At 37.5% G+C, this 20,208-nt stretch overlaps 1 protein-coding gene across 4 annotated transcripts in view; it reads left to right on the top strand.

The window, feature by feature from the left end:
• Positions 1–20,208, top strand: part of MYCBP2 (MYC binding protein 2) — a 211,450-nt gene that overhangs the window by 23,607 nt on the left and 167,635 nt on the right. For all 4 annotated transcript variants that reach the window (XM_085309535.1, XM_085309537.1, XM_085309534.1 and 1 more), the window contains exons 2-7: positions 1,028–1,103; positions 11,377–11,592; positions 15,401–15,554; positions 16,988–17,184; positions 17,434–17,676; positions 18,739–18,810. In XM_085309535.1, the coding sequence (XP_085165661.1) occupies positions 1,028–1,103; positions 11,377–11,592; positions 15,401–15,554; positions 16,988–17,184; positions 17,434–17,676; positions 18,739–18,810 (958 nt within the window). The remainder of the gene's footprint in view (positions 1–1,027; positions 1,104–11,376; positions 11,593–15,400; positions 15,555–16,987; positions 17,185–17,433; positions 17,677–18,738; positions 18,811–20,208) is intronic.

Raw genomic sequence — 20,208 nt, 5'->3', positions numbered from 1 at the left:
TATTATTAAATAGTATTACATAATATTTTTCCAACTAAGATGAACTGTAAACTATTTGAGTGACATAATGTTAGTAATTGCCTAAAGTCCAATTTAGAATGAGCTGTGTGCTGCACAAAGATCACCTGCGTCTTTGATAGAGGACATGTAATTTGAACAGACAGAGAAATGCAGAGTGAGTTAAAAAGGATACATTTCAGGCAGAGTAGTATCTGTGRTGGTAACAAGACAAAACAGTTGTGTGCATGGTGTCTTTTTTTCCTATTGTATCCTTTTTTTGAGAATGTTATTTTACTGGATAAAATGGAAGAGAAAAAGAATGTCATAGGAATGAGGTGTGGACAGAAGAGGATTAGAGGAGCATGTGTTAGCTAGAGGTGTAATGTAAAGAGACTATTGAAATGAAAAGTCTATAAGCTTTGTGTGGAGAAAATCTGGCCAGAAATATGTTTAAAAAGAGCCAACCAAACAAACAAAAAACCAAAACAAAACAAAAACAAAAAAAGACCCACACCAAAAAAAAAAACCCTTTGTGTTCAAAAGTTGTAACTTTTTCCACCAGCCGTATTTTCTGACATATATTTTCAAAGCTGTCTTTCTGTCATGGAAGGCTTGAATCTCTAGCTAGTAAAGACTTTGCAAAATGCACATATCTTCTTTACTGATGTGTTCTATTACTGAGATTCCTAGATTTGTAGTAATTGTTTCTAGTATTGGCACAGCACTGTTGGACTTACAACAGGAACAGTAGGGTAGCATAGTATAATGCTTAAGGATTTATTTTCTATCTAGCATATACTCTGCTTAAAATGAAGAGTAAAGGCCATTGATTCAGTGGAGGGTTAGGTAAGCGTTATTTTAAGGACTCTTGTTTTATACTCTGAAATACCAGTTGTATTGGTTTCTTCTCCTTAGGAGAAAAAAGTTAAAGGACTTTTAACATTTTTCTCTATTGATGCTGCTGTTCACTGTGGGCCAGAAGGGGGGGATAAATTTTTATTTTGATGGGTTTTTTGCTCTTTTTCAGGAGTAAGAAACTTTTTAGCAAGAAAAAATTGAAAAGGAAACAGAAGACTAAATTAAAAGTAAAACAACGAAACAAGGTAAGAAAGACTGTAGCTAACTCAGTAAGGTACAGTCTGGACAAAAAAAGCAAATTCAGCTAAGATAAAGGAAAAATAAGTGTACTTTGCTTAGAAAATCTGATAGTCCAATCATTTTTGTCTGTTTTCTGCGTTCTGCATGACTCTATCAATGTTAATCTTATTTACTTGTTTGCTGTTAATGTTCAGGGTGATAAAATGTTTTTGGTTTTCAAATTTGTCAGTCGTAGATGTGGCCAATAAACATATTGCTCATAGTAATTTTGAGATATGTATGTAGCCAACAGCAAGAGACTGCTGTTACAAAGAGTACTTCTAATATTGACTGAAGGAGAAATGGAGCACCCAATGTCCAAGGAATTCAAAGCTACACTTGTAAATTCCTCCCTGCTGAAACAGATAATAATTATCAGTTTCTCTTCATATTTTTTCCCTTTTTAGCCCCTGCCCCCATCGCTGTAAGTGCCTTGGAGTAGTACAGTGAGCTTTATTAAAATATTTGCATGATTAGTTCTTGCAGAAATCTAGGCAGAAGTAACAGCAGTTTCAAGTACTATTCTGCTGCATTGGAAAGCTATTATTTCGGAATTAAAGGCAGAGTCTTGGAGGGATTTTCATGAAGGCTCACTATAGACACAACAGAGGATCACCCTAGGTTTGTGTTGCAGTCAGTAGAGAGAGAGTAGCTCTTCTGGAATGGTTCTGCAAGACAGTACTGAAACATCCAGTAAAAGCATTTTCTAGTTCAGTAGATTTACCCCTATAATACACATGCCGTCAAATTGGACATCTTATCCCTATATGCCAAACCTCATATAGCTACTCTGTCTCAAGAYGGATGACTTTGGGAGGGCAAAGCAAGACCAATATCTCTTAATTTAGTCTTGCCTTTTTGGATGTTTGCCAGGCTGTTCTGCTTATCTCAAGTAGTGTACCTCCTGACTATGGTATGGAAGGGACTTATCTTCAACACTTCTTTTTAGTACTATACAGGAAAATATTTCTAGTCCATACTGAATTTCTCAATGTTTTTTTTCCAGACACTATGAGGAGTTTTTAGCCTTGCCTTTTTTAATCAAACCCACTGTCAAGGTAGAAGCCAAATTTGGAAACTGAAGAAGCTGCAGAATGTGGTTAATCTTTGTGTTCTGTTTGTGACAAATTTGTGCTTTTAAAATAAGAACTCCTTTTTTGATCATAGTTACAGTATAGAGGGAACCTTGTCTATCTGGATAGCAGTGCCCTAGTTGAAAAACCAAGCAAGAAGTCAAATCAGAACTGCTGTTCTCCCCAAGCTGGATAGTTAAACATACTTCTTGGATTTAATTGCATTGGATAAATCAATTGGCAGGATCCCTTTGAAATGCCCTGAAGAGACACAAATACATTAAAGACTGGTTCTTATCAGAAGTTACATATTTGTCACTTGCTGATTGTCTTCATACGTCATGCCTGTGGGTGTTGGTTCCCAATATCAGTCCTGAGCTTAAAACAACTTCTACATCAAGTATTAAGTGGGATTTATTTGCCTTTGAAAAGGCCTGGTGTGTGTGGTTGTGTAGGGTGTGTGTGGCTTCCCCCTCCCCCCTTTGTCCTTCACTATATACTGGTACCTCTATTCTAGGCAGTCTTTCATGCAAGCCAGGGCTGATTGTTTGTTCTGAGACGTTGAGGTACAGAAAGGCACTTCAACTTACTCCTGTGTGATAGTAGGAAGTTGAAAATTTCTTGGAAAATGTAACTGAAGAGGGAAAAAAATAAAATTGGCTTCTTAACTATAGGCTATCAACCTTGATTTATTGACCAAGCTTTTCTTCTTCACATACTTTTCAATGCGTACCAGAATAGAAGAAGAAAACTGATTTTTATTTTTATTTTTTCCACCAGAATGTCTGAAATCAGACGTGTTTAGTCAGGGAAATTCCGTTTTTAAGTCTCGTGTTGGGGAAGATCTTCCTGTAGGGGTGGACTTTTCTCCCTGAGCAGGAGAACTTGCAGGGATCAGTTTTTCTTACAAGAACCAGAGTCCTATGGTCCTAACCTAGCTTTCTTTTGGCAGCTTTCTTTTACTCTTCTGGACTGGAAAAGAGTCTTAAATTAAGAATAATCCAGAAGAATATCCCCCAAATTTTCCATATCTTACAATTACTAAAAGTTATAATTGAATAAGAAAAGATTGAATGATGRAAGAGAAGAGAATATAAGAATTGTCTTTACTGAGAAAGTGGAATAAAAGAATTTTCACCATTTAGACATTATGTTCTGACATTTAAATATAAAATACTAATTGTTGTCTGCTGCAGCACAGTGCTTTGGGTCTTACTCTGTAAGCTGTGATTGCGTTATGATCACTTGTATTTGAGCTACTGTCAACTTTTGGTTTTGTAGTTTATGTCTTCTTAATTAAGGTATCTTTGTAAATTAAAGTATAATCAAGCTTTTTTTCTTGTGCATGCAGTGGCTTGGGCTTCAGAAATTCAATGCTGAAAGGAATTACACTTGCATAGGAAATGAATGTGATCATTATGCTTGGAGTTAATACCTTGGATATACCTTTTTTGGAAATGTCATTGTAACTAGAAAACTGTCTCTGTCTCAACCCTATGAATGTTGCCTTTTTTCTGTGTAGTAGACCAGCTTCAAAGTGAGAGGGAGTTTTCTCACTATATTATTACTGCATAAAAGTACCAATTAGGACACTTAATCTGAGAGGCTGAAACTTTAGACTTGGATGGAAAACCAGAGTTTGTCATCACCTGTTCTGAGGATTGTTTTTTTGAAGAATACTGAAAAGCTAGAGTCTGCGAGACATGGAAAATGTACTTACAGTGAAAGGCATCAGGAGCGCCAGCTGTTTAGTTTCTGCAGAAGAATCTTTAAACTGTGACTTGATTAGCCTAATAATAATGTAGAGAATAACACTTTGGGACAGGATTGTTCAGGCAGCAGAGAAATTTGCCAACTAATGATTGCATGTAGGAGTCAATCAATTGAAGTAAATACTTATTTCTGTTGTTAACACATTTAGCTTTTTGGATAACTGGGCAATGTTTTCAGTGGCTTCTATATTATTTGATGTTTCAACCTCAGGAGAGCATCCCTTTCTAAGAGATATTCAAACTGTTCAAAGAAGAATTAGTGAGGTCCTACTCTGTTATGCACAGGTTAGATCAGATGGTTATTATAGCCTTATCTATCTTTAACAGCAGATTAACTATCATTTCCTAGCTTATGGTCTATTTCTGTCACATCCAAGAATAAACCATTATTACAGCCATCTGGTTCAAAAGGAAGGAAGTAGATTGGTGAGAATATAAGCTATATCTGGATTTCATCTTCCAGATATCAATTTGTACAGATGGGAGACCAGTGTAAAAGAGAGGTTTTGTTTTTTCCTACTACTTTCCTGCAGTGTACTTGAACATGACAAAAGGCTAATTGAAAAGAGTACTTGTGAGTCTGGTTGCTCTGTCTTATTAAAAAAAAAAAAAAAAAAAAAAACACTCTGCTATTTGACCTATTCTACATAACATATCCCTCTGTTTAACAGGGACTTTACATTTATATGGGCAAGTTGTGCTTCAGCCTATAGGTACCTGTGCTTCATTCTCAATCTCTYATAAGATAGCCTGTTTCAGAAAAAAATAACACACAAAGGAAATAAATTTTACTTTAAGACTGTATTTTTCTTTACTTATATTGACTTTTCAGTTTCCTATTTGCTGGTATAAACTTGCATTTAGATTTCATTATTTAGTAGTTCAGGATCAGATTGTTTTATATTCAACATGTAGAACATTCAACATATTTTATTGTGTACTTCAGTCCAAGAAGGTGGATTTTTGATTTGTGGTAATAGGAAGTGAAATAAAAATTTTGGAATATCCTACTTCCATGTAGCTCAGATGAGAATCACTATCTCAAATTGTAGAGTTTTTTTCCAGTCCTGGAGGGTGTGTTGGGGGGGGTGTTTTCCCCTCCCAGGGCAATATTAACTTCACACTCTGGGAAAGCAAATGCTTTGGGAGAAAAATGTAAGCCTATCACCTTGTCCTTCACTTAGGCATCCTGCAAGCAATGCCTCTGATCATTTTTCTATTTAATGAGTATTTTTGATTGTAGTATTCCAGCAGCTGTTAAGAAAGGACATTTAGAGGCACAGAAAAAGTCGTTGTAGCTTTTCACCTTACCTGCATTGACTGAAAAAGCTACCTTTCATATGTCTGTGGGTCTTGATACACTTAAGACCAAGAAAAGATGCTATTTTTTTCTTCAAATAATGAATTCTATATATCGAGAGCAGTCTGATTTGGATTATTAATTATCCCATATCTGCATAAAATCAATTAGTTGCTTAATTGAATTCTTAAAAGATCATTAACATTTTGGCTTAGTCTGCAGCTCTTCCTTGGCAATGTGGAAGTATTAYGTGTCAGTGTGAAATGCAGCGGTGTCAGTAAAAATTCTCATAACAAAAATAGACTTTATTAGATTGATGCAAGAATTAGTAAGTGGGATTCTCTAGCCACTGGTAGCATTTAGATTGTCATAGTAATCTGTTCTACCTCAAAATCTGGTAGCAAGCTTCTGGATCTAGTGGCAGAAAGCTTGTATCACTTGGGAAGTCTGCTGTACTGCTTAGGCTCTGTAGAAGAGTGACCCATTGTGGACCTCATTAACTACAAAAAAGGAAACTTTCAGATGATGATGGTATGAACTTCATTCTGTTTCTTAACTTGCTAAGAACATCTGAGCTCTGCAAGATACTCTGAAGTTAGGAACCTGTTGTAAACTGGAAAGGTTACAACATTTTTGCCTTTTATGAGGAAAAAACTTCTGATATATGTTTTGAATACTTTGCACTGCCACTTTAAATAAACGAGCTCACTGAGTGAACTTCTTTGAACTAGGAAAGCAGAAAGATTTTTTCCATCTCTTTAAGATTAGCTCCCTTCGTCTGTGCCTTTGTAGAGCAAAAAGGGATGTTTATGTAACCTGTTCATATTCCTCTTCAGAGCTGAAGTTTGTCTCAAAAGACCTTGTAGTTAAAGCCATGGAGTGAATTAAGTAAACTGATTGTGAATAAATTACCAGTGTTTTTACTTTAGGGTAAATCTAATGGGGGGGGGGAGAGAAGAAATGACAATCACAATTTCCCTTCCWACTTTCTTGTTTTTACAGAGCATCTTTCTTTTGTCTTAAGAAATGCTAAGCATTCATATGCTTATACTTTTAATTAGACTAAATAAAATGTAATGATTATAAAACTGTTTTTTTTTTCCTCAAATGAAAGGTGCTAAACAGTGAAAGTCACAGTTACATTTCCATTTTAACCTGTTCTTACAGCCATGCCCACTTACTATTCAAAGAGATCTCGAGGTCAGTGGTTTTAAACTGACAAAAGTAGGTAGTGAATTCCAAAATTACTCTTAGGGGATATTATTAGTGTTGATACTATATTTATCAAATATGTTACAAAATGGAGTATAAGGAGCCTACGAGGAAGGGTGTCCTGCTGGACCTTGTCCTTACCAACAGGGAGGGACTGGCTGGAGATGTGAAGGTTGGGGGCAGCCTTGGCTGCTGTGACCATGAGATGGTGGAGTTCAGGATCCTGCAGGAAAGAAGTAAGGCAAAAAGCAGGATTGCAACCCTGGACTTCAGGAGAGCGGACTTTGGGCTCTTCAGAGACCTAATTGGAGGAATCTTATGGATTAAGGCCCTAGAAGGAAGGGAGGGTTCCGGGAGATCTGGCTAATATTCAAACATCACTTCCTCCAAGCTCAAAAGCGGTGCATCCCTATGAGTAAGAAGCCCGGCAAAGGGGGCAGAAGACCTGCCTGGGAGAGCAAGGAGCTCTTGGCCAAATTCAGACAGAAGAAAATACACAGAATGTGGAAGAGGGGACAGGCTACTTGAGAGAATTACAGGAATGCAGTCAGAGTATGTAGAGATGCACCGAGGAAGGCTAAGKCCCAGTTGGAATTGAATCTTGCAAGGGATGTCAGGGACAACAGGAAGGGCTTCTTCAGATACATCAACAGCAAGAGGAGGACTAGGGAAAATGTGAGCCCACTACTGAATGGGGCGGGGGCCCTGGTGACAAGGGATACAGAGAAGGTGGAATTACTGAATGCCTCCTTTGCTTCTGTCTTCACTGCTAAGGGCAGCCCTCAGGAATCACGGATCCTGGATGTGAGGGAGAGAGTCCGGAGAAAGGAAGACTTTCCTTTGGTTGAGGAGGATAGGATTAGAGACCTTCTGGGCAGGCTAGACATCCACAAATCCTTGGGAATGGAATGCACCCACGGGTACTGAGGGAGCTGGCAGATGTTGTTGCCAGGCCTCTCCATCATCTTTGCAAGGTCCTGGAGAACTGGAGAGGTGCCTGAGGACTATGTCCCTCCAGTCCTCAAGAAGGGCAAGAAGGAGGACTCAGGCAACTATAGGCTGTCAGCCTCACCTCCATCCCTGGAAAGATGTTGGAACAGCTCATTATGAATGTCATCATGACCTGGACGATGAGACAGAGTGCCTCCTCAGCAAGTTTGCTGATGATACCAAGCTGGAAGGAGTGGCTGACACACCTGAGGGCTGTGCTGTCATTCAGAGAGACCTGGGAAGGTTGGGGAGCTGGGTGGAGAGGAACCTTCTGAGATTCAACAAGGGCAAGTGCAGGGTCCTGCACCTAGGGAAAAATAACCCCAGGCACCAGTGCAAGCTGGGGGCTGACCTTCTGGAGAGCAGCTGTGCAGAGAAGGACCTGGGAGGGCTGGTCGATGACAAAATGACTGTGAGCCAGCAATGTGCCCCTGTGGCCAAGAAAGCCAGTGGTCTCCTGSGGTGCATTAGGAAGAGAGTTGCCAGCAGGTTTAGGGAGGTGATCCTGCCGCTCTCCTCAGCCCTGGGGAGGCCTCATCTCGAGTGCTGTGTCCAGTTCTGGGCTCCCCAGTACAAGAGAGACAYGGAGCTACTGGAGAGAGTTCAGCATAGGGCTACAAAGATGATCCRAGGGTTGGAGCACCTGTTCTCTGTGGAACGGCTGYGAGAGCTGGGCCTCTTCAGCCTGGGGAAGAGAAGACTGAGGGGGGATCTGAWCAATGTGTATAAGTACCTGAAGGGAGGGTGTCAAGGGGACAGGGCCAAACTCTTTTCATTTGTCCCCTGTAACAGGACAAGATGCAATGGGCAGAAATTGRAGCACAGGAAGTTCTGCCTGACCATGAGTGGGAATTTCTTCCCTGTGMGAGTGATGGAGCACTGGCCCAGGTTGCCCAGAGAGGTTGTGGAGTCTCCTCTGGAGATCTTCAAGGCCCRCCTGGTTGCAACCCTGTCTACCATGCTCTAGGTGTCCCTGTTTGAGCAGGGAGGTTGGACTAGATGATCTCCAGAGGTCTCTTCCAACCTTACCGATTCTATGATTCTATGCTTTTAATTCCAAAGAATTAGCAATTCTGATAGGCAAGGTATTMTGAGAGGTGAAGTAGAGGTATGAAGGAAGATAAATCCAAACAGGAAGTTAACCTCAGAGCTAGGAATCAATTCTAGTTCTGGGTCTCATATTCTAGTGCTATACTTTCTSTTAAACAGCCTTTTTGTACTTGTAAAGTTGCTTAAAAAAACAACAGGAGTTTATTTCTGCAAATTAGTCAGCTTATTATTAATAGACAAGAAAACGGTCATTGATACTTTATCTAGCACAGTAATGTCTAAAATTATCTATGCTGCTAGATCATTTTGCTAGCCTGCTTCGAAAGGGGACAYGTGAACTATAGCAAACATAGTGAACAAAGATTATGCTAAACACATAATAACAAAGAACTATAAAGTGGAAGTTCTTCATGAGTTAAAATTACAGTGTTTGATACTATAACTAGATAAGTGAAGTTCAGATGAAGATACTTCAGAAGATTCTGKTTTTTTTTTTCATTTCCTGTAACTGTTTAGCCATGAAGTAGGAAACACATGGTAAATTTACTAACTTTTTTTGACCTGTGCAAATCAACTGAGTTAACTTTAAAGCTGAAAGCTAATGATTGATTGTGTATTTGCCTTTTCAGCAAGTACAAAAGTTCTGGGGGTATGTGTATGAACAGATAAGGATCTCATTTTAACACATGATTCTTATCTATCCATGCTAATGAACCATTCAGTTTTCTGATGCCAGATAAACTTTAAAGAGTGTAACAGCACATCATCATTGGTATTGATCCAGATCTATTTTGATGTAATCTGATATTGGAATAATGTTGCAAGCTATATCTTGAGTTCTTACATTGCTTAATCTCTTGGATTTTTAATAGCAGCTTTATTCAACTTTCATGTTGAATGAGAACTAAACTTACGTTGTCTTTGCAGCCCTAGTGATGAGTTCTGTTGTGCTCAAAAAGTCTTTGAACATGTGTGTAGGGAACTGAATCTTTTAGCTTTTTCTTAAACTGTCTTCATTTTGTGTATGTGCATGCTACCGTTAGCACTGACAAAAATAAGAAAAATCAATGCTCTGTCTCAGTTGAATAAAACAGGTTTCAACTRCTTGATGTTTTAGTCGGTAAAAACTGCAATACTAATGCAAGTGAAGGAAACCAGTACAGTTAGAATAATACTGCAGTCACAAAGAAATACGCAAACTTTGAAATATTTTGAATTTAATTTAAATCTTCTGTTGCTAAGTGTTACAAAACATGGTATTAAATGTTCTAACAGTTCATGTTATTTCTGATAATAATTAAAACTTATATGCAGGTAAAAATGCATTATGAATCATTGTTTTGTTTTGCAGTTATACCATATTTAATAAATCACCTCATTGACACATCCAGTTCACTGGTTCTCAAACTTTTTACCTTCTTCTCTATTAATTTAAGATGCTTTTTCTATCACTTTTTTCACATACATACATGTATTTCAACCCTGTCATCTATTCCAAGCCRCTGTAACAAAATTTGCTGTGTACTTCCCTACCATATGAATGACTGCGTTCATAAATATCTATATCCCTTTCAAAATATAAAAGTGCTCCACCCTACATGCCCTAAAAATACAAGAAAGAAAACAAAACAACCAACTGGTCATGAACCTGACTAAGTCTAGCCTAATCCCCCTCCAGATTTTACATTCCATGTTCAAGCAGAGTTGTTCTGCATTCTTATTCTAGGCCTTCCTTGTCTCTTTAGTCTTTGGGTCTTCTGTCTATGTAGAAGTATTCTAGGGAATTACTACTTTATTTAAATCTTTCCTTATACCAGGCTATTCYGTCATAGTCTGGGCTTATAGCAGTCTATGGTGGTAAGAAAGTACTACCCTGTCTGTTTTTTGTTTTATTTCGGGGAGTGTGGTGGGGATTGTTTCTTTTTGTTTGTACTGTTTTGTTTTTTGGGGGGAGGGGTTGGTAACTTGTTCCTCCTGCCTCACCTTTTTCTTRCAGAAAGGGAAGGGATGGAATAGAATGTAAGAAACGTTTTTCCAAGTCTTAAGACAGCCCCATGTAGGCTATTCTGGGACTGAACAGCGGTTGCCCRTGTAGTAGTAGTGGATAGCTAGGAAAGGTGGCAAGCATTTGTATAGTGGTAGTTTCTCACAAGTTTCCCAACTCTTATTTTGTGACTTAGGGCTTCTGAAAACAAGATGGTGTCTTTTTCCTTCTTAAGCMTTGATGAGCTTCTCATTCAGGAATGCATCTGTTAGGTTTTAATTTCTTTTCTAATTGTATAATATTATCCACAACATCTGCAGTGGGGATTTTTTGAACCTGCCATTTCATTGACGAAAAAGCTAATATTTAAAATTTTTAGTATAAATTTAGTGAACAGATTAATAATAGAAAATGTAAGCTAAAAACTACAGTAATAACACACTTTAAAATTCATTAATAATAATAAAACTGATCCCTGTTCAGGAGATGCATCTTGAAATCTGACACTCAACTGGCAGAGACAGCGGACAACGTAGACAATTCTCAAACCTGAACTGCCTTTTTTGTTTCCCATCCCAGTGTCCTCATGGAGTTATGTGAGATAGGGGCTGAAGCCRCATGTAACATTTTCAGATGTCTTCCTCTTCCTCCTTTCTTCCCTGCCTAAAATATAGTTAGTGCCTTTGCAGGAAACTTCAGTCACCAGTTTGAGAATCACTTGATTGACGAAAATTAACGTGAGGCTGTTGAGATGGCTTATTGGTCTTGAATTTTCTTTGACTTGAAGYTTGAAACTACTAATAAACTTCATGCAAAACAGAATTTTACTTCCTGTTAAAAACCAATCTTGTTTTTCAGACAGAGAACCTAGAGAGTACAGTAACTGTACCAGATATCAAATTACATAGCAACCCTTCAGCTTTTAATGTTTACTGCAATGTTCGCCACTGTGTATTGGAGTGGCAAAAAAAGGAAGCATCCGTATCTTTGGCTTCAAAGAACAATGTACAGAGTGGAGATTCGGACAGTGATGAAGAGGAGGAATCCAAAGAACCACCCATTAAACTTCCAAAGGCAAGTAACTGGATACCATTTCAAATGTACCGTGTATGTGGTGTAAAGTTGGTATATTCTTTGTAGGGGTAAAAAGAAAAGGATTATAAGMTAGCTGCTTGGAAAGTAGGAATTGATATATTTATAATCTCTGTAGTCCACAATCATCTGTAAGTATTGTTGTCAGATGCACGAGAGCACTTGCAGTTCTCTGATAATGGGAGAAAACACATCTTTCCTACAAGAGGAGTTTTTTGATCCTTTCAATCAAAGGTGGATGTATGTGTTGAATTAGAAGGATTTAGGTATATGCTAAATAATTAATGTTGGTCAATTAAATATTCTTTTATAAGCACTTTTACTTGAAAATAACATGCAGCTTCTAAAAGTCTGCATAAAATGCAGATAAGTGCCCTTGCGCAGTATTACGGAATTCAGTTGGTGGACTCTTTTGAAAATGATCTGCAGGTTATACATGCAATTGCAGTAACTGAATTATTCCTACTACCTTAACTTTTATTTTTCTGTGCCTTTTTCTCATAGATAATCCTGGTTAATACTGCACATTAATCTCAAATGGTTAAAAAAGACTTCTGTATTTTGTACTTTGGTGTCCAAAATCTTRATCTCTTGTTCTATGACTGCAGCAGGATCAACAGTGAAAAGTCAGAAATCCTTTATGCAGGAATTAATGTTTTTTTCTTAATTTTTTAAATTTGCTTGTAGATCCACTTGTTTTGTACTATGTAACTGCTGTGGATTCAGTTTTGTTCATTGTTAGCTTATTAATGCTGTGAATCGTGGGGGGGTTAAGTCTAAAAAAAACTAATTCAAAGTAATTTTCCTTATTTCTTTGTTCTAATCACATTACAAATACTGAATTAAAAAGGCTACTTCTGTGGTAATTTTGTTGAATGTTCCAGTTGCTTAGAAAATTAGAATTTTATAGATGATTGTTCAGAAAGTCTTATCCAAAGGACAAAATCGCTATTCTAGACATAGCATTGGAGAATTGTAAACCAGGTAACTGTGAAACTTGATAACTGAAATTTCAGTGCTTCACAGCCAGTAGAGAAAAACCGGTGTAATTTATGCACTATATATGGCTCCACATGGATTATAAGTGAAACAACAAGTTCTAATGGATGCTTCATTTAAAACTTTAATTAAAAAGCAATCTAATGTTGTAAAGAATGGACTGGCATTCCAGCAAGATTCTGGAATTAAATGATGCTCAGAGAAGGATGAGATTTACTGTGGCACAGACAATATACTTGCATGTGGAAATTAAAAGAATACTACTGTTAAGTGTGTCAGACTTTAAAATTTTCAAGTTGTAACAAAGGAAAAAATAATTATTAGAAACATTTTAAGTCTTCTAAAATTCAACTGTGTAAAGTATTCTGTATGTATACATATAAAGTAATGCAGAATAGTAAATAAATTATTACATATCATTATTCTTAAAAATGCATATAAATTAATGCAGATATTAAATCATGCCATTATGAGGGGGGAAGTTAAATAAAATGGTAGTGTAGGTGAGACTTCGTGAAGTTTTTTTTTTCTTTTAGCAATTAGTTATGGGTCATAATGTCTCCATCCAGGATAGAAATGATATGTACTGTTCATAAGGCAAGCTTATACTTCTAAGCTTCAAAGATGTTAGAAAGGGAGCAGGAGGATGGATGTACAATGAGTGTCAGTGAAAGCTGGCAGGCTGTGACACACAGGAATCGAGACTGCAGTAGCATATGTTTTGGTTCACAGAACCTTCAGAGAGCTGGGAGAAAAAAWGTTTAAGATGTCTTGAAAAGAACTATGTTTTTATTGTGTCATTCAGTGTACAGGATTTGGAGGAAGTTTTGCTGGTTTTCTTAATAATACTCGTATTTCTGAGTACCCTCTGCCTCAGTGTAGCTCAGATAGTGATTTTCTCAGCTTAGTCTCCTAGGCTGCCTGTGTGCCCCATCTGTTCTAGTAACACTTGTAAAACCTCTGGGGATAAAACTAAGTGAAGAGCTTTTGGACTACAAAAAGAGGGCTCAGGGATGTGGGATACTAATCTTGGTCTTGGTTCTTCTTGGTTGTAGCAGTGAATGAACGCAAACTGCTCTGATTTCCAGTGATATGTCAGTGAATTTTGTTGAGTATTTGCTTACTGTGCTTTTTTCTCTTTTATATCTATGTTACCTGGGTCTGTCTGCCYGCTTAATAATAGGTATGAAAGTGAAGAAGCCTATTTTAAAAACCCGCTATCTCRGGTTATATATGAGATATCAAACCTGCTATCTCAGATACTAAATAAAATCTCTGTAGATGTGGATAAATTCCAGTATGAGTATGTACTGTTGATTCCAAGTCCTTTACTATTGTAGTGAAAGTTCACCAAAATAATTTCTCATGTTTTTCACATTAGGTTCTCTGCCTTCTCCAGTTCTCCAGTTACCTCTGTCATCTCTGAAACAGGTCTTCTGTTTGAAGATTAGATAAAACTTCTAACTTAATCTCAGAAATACTATCCCTGAAAAGAAAGTTTCTAGACATGTTCTRCAGTGCATCTTGTTCTTTAGCCTGACTAGCAGGCTAATCTTTAGCCTGCAAGATTATGCTGGCGAAAACATCCATGCTGTCATTTTGTTGACAGTTTTTTCCCTGTAGATTCCATGCATGTGTTTCATTAAGCCTTAYATTTCCCTCTTCTCCTTTGAAGGAATCTGTAGAAAAATTGCTGTTGCACTTTGGAGGCTTGATTTGATTTTGTTTTTATTCTTTCTCCAACAGCCAAACAGGTGGTAAAATAACTTCCGAAACACAGGAGTGGTACAAATAAGATGTCAGAAAAGAGGGWTACAAGGCATCCAGTAGACATTTTGGCTGACTGTCAGAGTAGACCTGTAGTCCCATTTTAAACATGAGTGGCAATTCTGTTAACCATTTTATTTATTTTCACATTTCAATCTTTTTTCYTTCAATCTTAATGAAAGGTAAATCTATATTAAACACTCTACATCTTAGCTTCAGATTTCTGAATAGAAACACATAGTGAACTTTTGAAGATCTGCATGCTTGTTTGTAGCAATTCTCTCTGCTTTTTCTTTTCATGTACGTAACTATTAGAAATACTGAATTTGAAAAATTCCTGAAAGGAACAGTCAGTGGAGGGAAGCATAATTGTAATCTCAGAATATTCAGAAATTATAAAAAAGGAAAGTTAAGAGTGGCTGTGACCGTACTTTTACAGATGTTTTATTAGTTGGCATAACGTGTGACTGACAAGTACGTACAGAGTTTTAGTCACAAGTAGCTAAACTCCTGTTTTTATGTTGTCACAAAAACAATCTGAGGCTTTCGAGGGGAAGGTATTAACAATGCCAGTAACAGCTGAGAAATGTAATATTATTCAAGTGGGGAACTTGGGTTACAAGCAAGTTCTTTCTTGCTTRCTTACATTAATGAGTGAGGAAAAAGGAAGTAAGATCTATCAATTAAAATGTGAACTCAGTAGAAATTAGAAAAGTCTGAGGCATGGTTTGTCTCAGCTGCTGACTCTGTCCAAAAATTGAAAGTTTACTTTTTTCTAGCGAATTATTACTCTTAGATATGCTCTTTCATATAACAAAYGTAGCTTCTGTTAAATATTACTATTACAGTTGTGTAAGTAGATTTTGGATTTGATTATTTCTCTCTTTGAGTTACTGTTAAATTCTGTATTACAGCATTACTCAAATAACTGTCTTGTTCTTTGAACATCAGGATGTACTATTATTGATGAAGATCCAAAAACATCATGCTATCAGATATTTAAGAATATCTTGTACTTCTTTAGATCATTGAAGTTGGATTATGTGAAGTCTTTGAACTGATAAAGGAGACAAGATTTTCTCATCCATCCTTATGTCTCAGGAGTCTACAAGCCCTACTTAATGTACTCCAGGGCCAGCAGCCAGAGGGCCTCCAATCAGAGCCTCCTGAAGTTCTAGGTAATATCTTATCTTCCCCCTTTACTCCCCCTTTTACTTTATTTTCCCCTGTTATTTTATTTTTTAGAAAGAATATAGAAAGAAAAGGTTTTAGCAAGTATCTGTCAGACAGTAGCGTTTTCCCCTTGTTCTAATTAATACAGGTTTGTGCTTGTTTTCTCTTCTSAACTGACTGACTTGATTCTGGAGTATTTGCGCTTATGATGTGTGTAACTACTTTCTCRCCATTAATCTTTTGTAGAACAGAAATGTTGACATGTAAAGGTATATTTTTTTTAAAAAAAAGGTTTTTTTTACTTCTGTAATGTGARGTTTTGCTGAAACATAGTAACCTGTTAGCCTAAAAAATTGTGATTCATTTGCTTTACTAAATCTCTAAAATACTTGGTGTTAATGGAAAGAGAATAATTCTACAGAGAACTTCTGTCCTGATCTTTTGGCCTATTCTATCACTTAACTATTTCATACTGTAATATAATATTAGAATTTATATAAAGCTGCCTAAATTGTTAGACTTGTTAGAATTCTTGCTTTTTTCTTCACATGCCATCAAAAAGTTTGTCTGGAAATTCCTTTTGTTTTAATGATGCTGAARACAACAGTTCAGCTCTTAATGGTCATGAATATATGATTGATCATGCTGTCCTTTCAGTTAAAATAGTTATCCCCTAGCAATAACCTTAGTTTTTACTGGTTTATAGAATTTCGAGGAAAGCTGGACTGTAACATCTGTAACCCCTCTTCAGACTTCTTACCTACTACATCAAACAAGCAGTATGTTATGAAGACAATTGACATAAATTGTACTTGAAAAAGTATAATACTTCTCTTATTCAGAGTAGAATTACATTTAAGTTATGTTTGTTGGGTGTCTACTTCAGAATTTGAAACTGTTTGATACTCTGAAGCTGTTTCATGTTCCAAAATTTTTCAGTTAAACTCATATACTTGASGGCAAGAGAGAAGGCATCCTATGCTAGAATCTCGTAGTCAGAATTTCCTGACCTTTGATAATTTCCAGATGCTCTTGACTAAGTTCGTGTGTGTACATACGTGTTTGCTATTAATGATTTTGGTGATAAGAAAGTAAATGGTGGTATAAAATAACACATCTGGGGTCGCATTCGTTTTTTTGTGAGTTCAGGGCTTTACCGTGTTTTTTGTTTCTATGTTCTGTTCTTTAGAACTAGTGGCTCACTGAAGCTCCACAGCAGTGTAGTGTCYTTTGCAGTTCTCTCTTCTCCTCATTCACTGGCATAATTTTAACTGTCAATGCAGTGTAGAGGAAGAAACTGAAAATAGGGCTAACATAATGGCTGAGGAAAGATATGTACTGTCTATTCCATAGGTTTAAAATTAATCTCCTGTTGACTGGAAACCTGCTTAGTATAGCTTGGTGACTTGTATATGTAATTCTTACATTTTATTTGCAGAATCCCTGTTCCAGCTTCTCCTGGAGATAACAGTCCGAAGCACGGGAATGAATGACAGTACAGGACAGTCCTTGACAGCACTTTCCTGTGCTTGCCTCTTTAGTTTGGTAGCTGCGTGGGGAGAGACAGGAAGAACATTACAAGCAATCTCTGCTATCCTCACCAATAATGGCAGCCATGCATGTCAAACTATTCAGGTCTTGCATAAATCTTCTTTATGTCTGGAATTTTTAAATCGTGTGTACACGTGTTCTGAGAAGGTTTAATATGTAAATTTAGTACTTTCTTAYTGTTTTTGAGAGGTAGTATATAGAACATACAATAGAACATTAAAAAATGGGCAATGGGGTTTTGGAATATGAATTTAAGCTTTTTTTAGTTCTACTATCTAATGTAAGATATTATAATGCAAATGCCATAATCTCATTATTTATTTTACTGTTTAGGTGCCAACCATTTTAAACTCTCTTCAGAGGAGTGTACAGGCCGTTCTAGTGGGCAAAATCCAAATCCAGGACTGGTTCAGTAATGGGATAAAGAAAGCAGCCCTGATGCACAAATGGCCATTGAAAGAAATATCTGTAGATGAAGATGACCAGTGCCTACTTCAGAGTGATGGTTTTTTCCTGTATCTCTTATGTAAAGATGGACTTTACAAAATCGGCTCTGGATATAGTGGGACAGTGAGGGTAATGAGATTTCTTATATGGGAAACAGCAGTTAATATTTTAACTTTTATGATGTTCTGTTGCCTTTTAAAATCTTTTGTATCTTACTAATGATTAATCCTTTTACACTTTCTGTAAACTCTTCTGATGATTTCTGTGAGCATTTTTCAGGCTTCTTTTTAAATTCACGATATGGTTGAAGACACTTATTTAGAATCATAGAATCAGTAAGGTTGGAAGGGACCTCTGGAGATCATCTAGTCCAACCTCCCTGCTCAGCAGGGTCACCTAGAGCATGTTAGACAGGGTTGCAACCAGGYGGGCCTTGAAGATCTCCAGAGAAGGAGACTCCACAACCTCTCTGGGCAACCTGKGCCAGTGCTCCGTCACTCTCACAGGGAAGAAATTCCCCCTCACGCTCAGGCAGAACTTCCTGTGCTTCAATTTCTGCCCATTGCATCTTGTCCTGTTACAGGGGACAACTGAGAAGAGTTTGGCCCCATCCCCTTGACACCCTCCCTTCAGGTTCTTATACACATCGATAAGATCTCCCCTCTGATCATCTTTGTAGCCCTATGCTGGACTCTCTCCAGTAGCTCCGTGTCTCTCTTGTACTGGGGAGCCCAGAACTGGGCACAGCACTCGAGATGAGGCCTCCCCAGGGCTGMGGAGAGCGGCAGGATCACCTCCCTCCACCTGCTGGCAACAGTCTTCCCAATGCATCCCAGGAGACCACTGRCTTTCTTGGCCACAGGGGCACATTGCTGGCTCACAGTCATTTTGTCATCGACCAGCCCTCCCAGGTCCTTCTCTGCACAGCTGCTCTCCAGAAGGTCAGCCCCCAGCCTGTCCTGGTGCTTAGGGTTATTCCTCCCTAGGTGCAGGACTCTGCACTTGCCTTTGTTGAACCTCAGGAGGTTCTTCTCTGCCCAGCTCCCCAGGCTGTCCAAGTSTCTCTGAATGGCAGCACAGCCCTCAGGTGTATCAGCCACTTGATACTGTTATTTAGAAGATAAATGAGTAGCTAAAATTATCATTCTGACATTTGTTAATTCTGACGGTTTTTTGTTTTTTTGTTTTCAGGGCCATATATACAATTCTACATCCCGCATCAAAAACAGAAAAGAAAAAAAATCCTGGTTAGGCTATGCTCAGGTAAATGAATACTTATAACTCTCTACCTAGACRTATAATTTAAGTAGAGCATGACTTAGAGTGAGTTTGCATGGCTGTTGTTTTGTTTCTTCTGTTTTGATTATAAAATTAGTTTTTTGGTACTGACTTTTAAATTATGATTGTGAAAGAGGAGGAACACTTACTTGTACTGGCATATAGCAAGGGTTAATGAAAATTATAATGTATTTCTGCTGTCACTGTAACACCTCAGCCTCAATCCAGGTGAGTGAGTACATGGATAAGTGCCTTTAAGTAATCTTTTCCTTTCCTGTAGCTGCTTTTGTATCAGAAATAATGTCTGGGAATAAATTCCCTATTCATGTCTCTGCTCTGCTCCCTGAAGGGTTCACTGTCATTGTGGCATCAAAAAGATGTGAGCGCAAAGTTGCTATGTTGTCTCTCTCGTGGATCGCTTGTGTTACGAAAAACAGAAGTTTTGCAAGCTTTATAGATAAAACTGAAGCAAAACTTACTGGGCTGTGCTTGTTTGTGTATGCTTAAAGTTACAACTATAAATAATAAACCTGGAATGTGAGTTTCAAGTGAGCACATCATTTTACTGAGAAATCTACTAAAGTGGTGACTGAATTAAGCCTTAAAAAAAAAATCTATGAACAGAGAGAAGATACTCTTTTGGTACATCAAAGGGAACWTGTCAATGTGGGCTGATAACAAGAATAGGTAACTTTGTGGAGATGAAGATTCTGCACATGGAGAAAGCATTAGGCCTGAATATCTCCCTTCTCCKAGGTTTGGTTAGCAACTGGGAGATGAATGATATAACAACTTACTGTGTGTAACCTTTTGTATCATGGCTACTGTCACCAACAAAACCCTATGCTTTGGAGGTTCTCTTTGGTAAAGAGCTGAGAAAGAATACATACATGAAATCGTGTTTTTGTAGAAGCATTTTTTTTTTCTTATTGGGAGTCAAGGTAGTTAATTAACATTTTTGAAAAATCTTCTGGTCTTAATACATGTATTAAATACTCATTAATGTTCATTTGACTATACAGGGCAATATATGCACCTCGTTCATAGAATTCCTAGTAATCTTTTACTGATTTGGAAGATGGAGAGAGGAACTTATGTGATGTGGGGATTTTTGTTTTGTTTTGTTTTTGTTCTACTATGGCTGTGYCTTTTTCATTGCATTCTATACCTATATGAAGAATAGAGAATTACTACATGTGGCTTCAAAAGCTGTTTATGAGCATTASCATGCTGATCACAGCATGAAGACAGTATGGAGGGGGGCCAAATTTCCTGTTTTTGTTGTAGAATTTTGTTAGTGGAGAAAGTTAATTATCAAAATGAAGCAAACTTTAAAAATACAAAATTTCCAAAGTTTCTATAGAATATCTAAAATAATGATGG

This window comes from Rhea americana, unplaced genomic scaffold, assembly GCF_003343005.1.
Source record: "Rhea americana isolate MKP2758 unplaced genomic scaffold, rheAme1 scaffold_3, whole genome shotgun sequence".
In the NCBI taxonomy this organism is placed as follows: domain Eukaryota; kingdom Metazoa; phylum Chordata; class Aves; order Rheiformes; family Rheidae; genus Rhea; species Rhea americana.
Note: the sequence above shows the minus strand (reverse complement) of the source record. Positions and strands in the feature narration are given on the sequence as shown.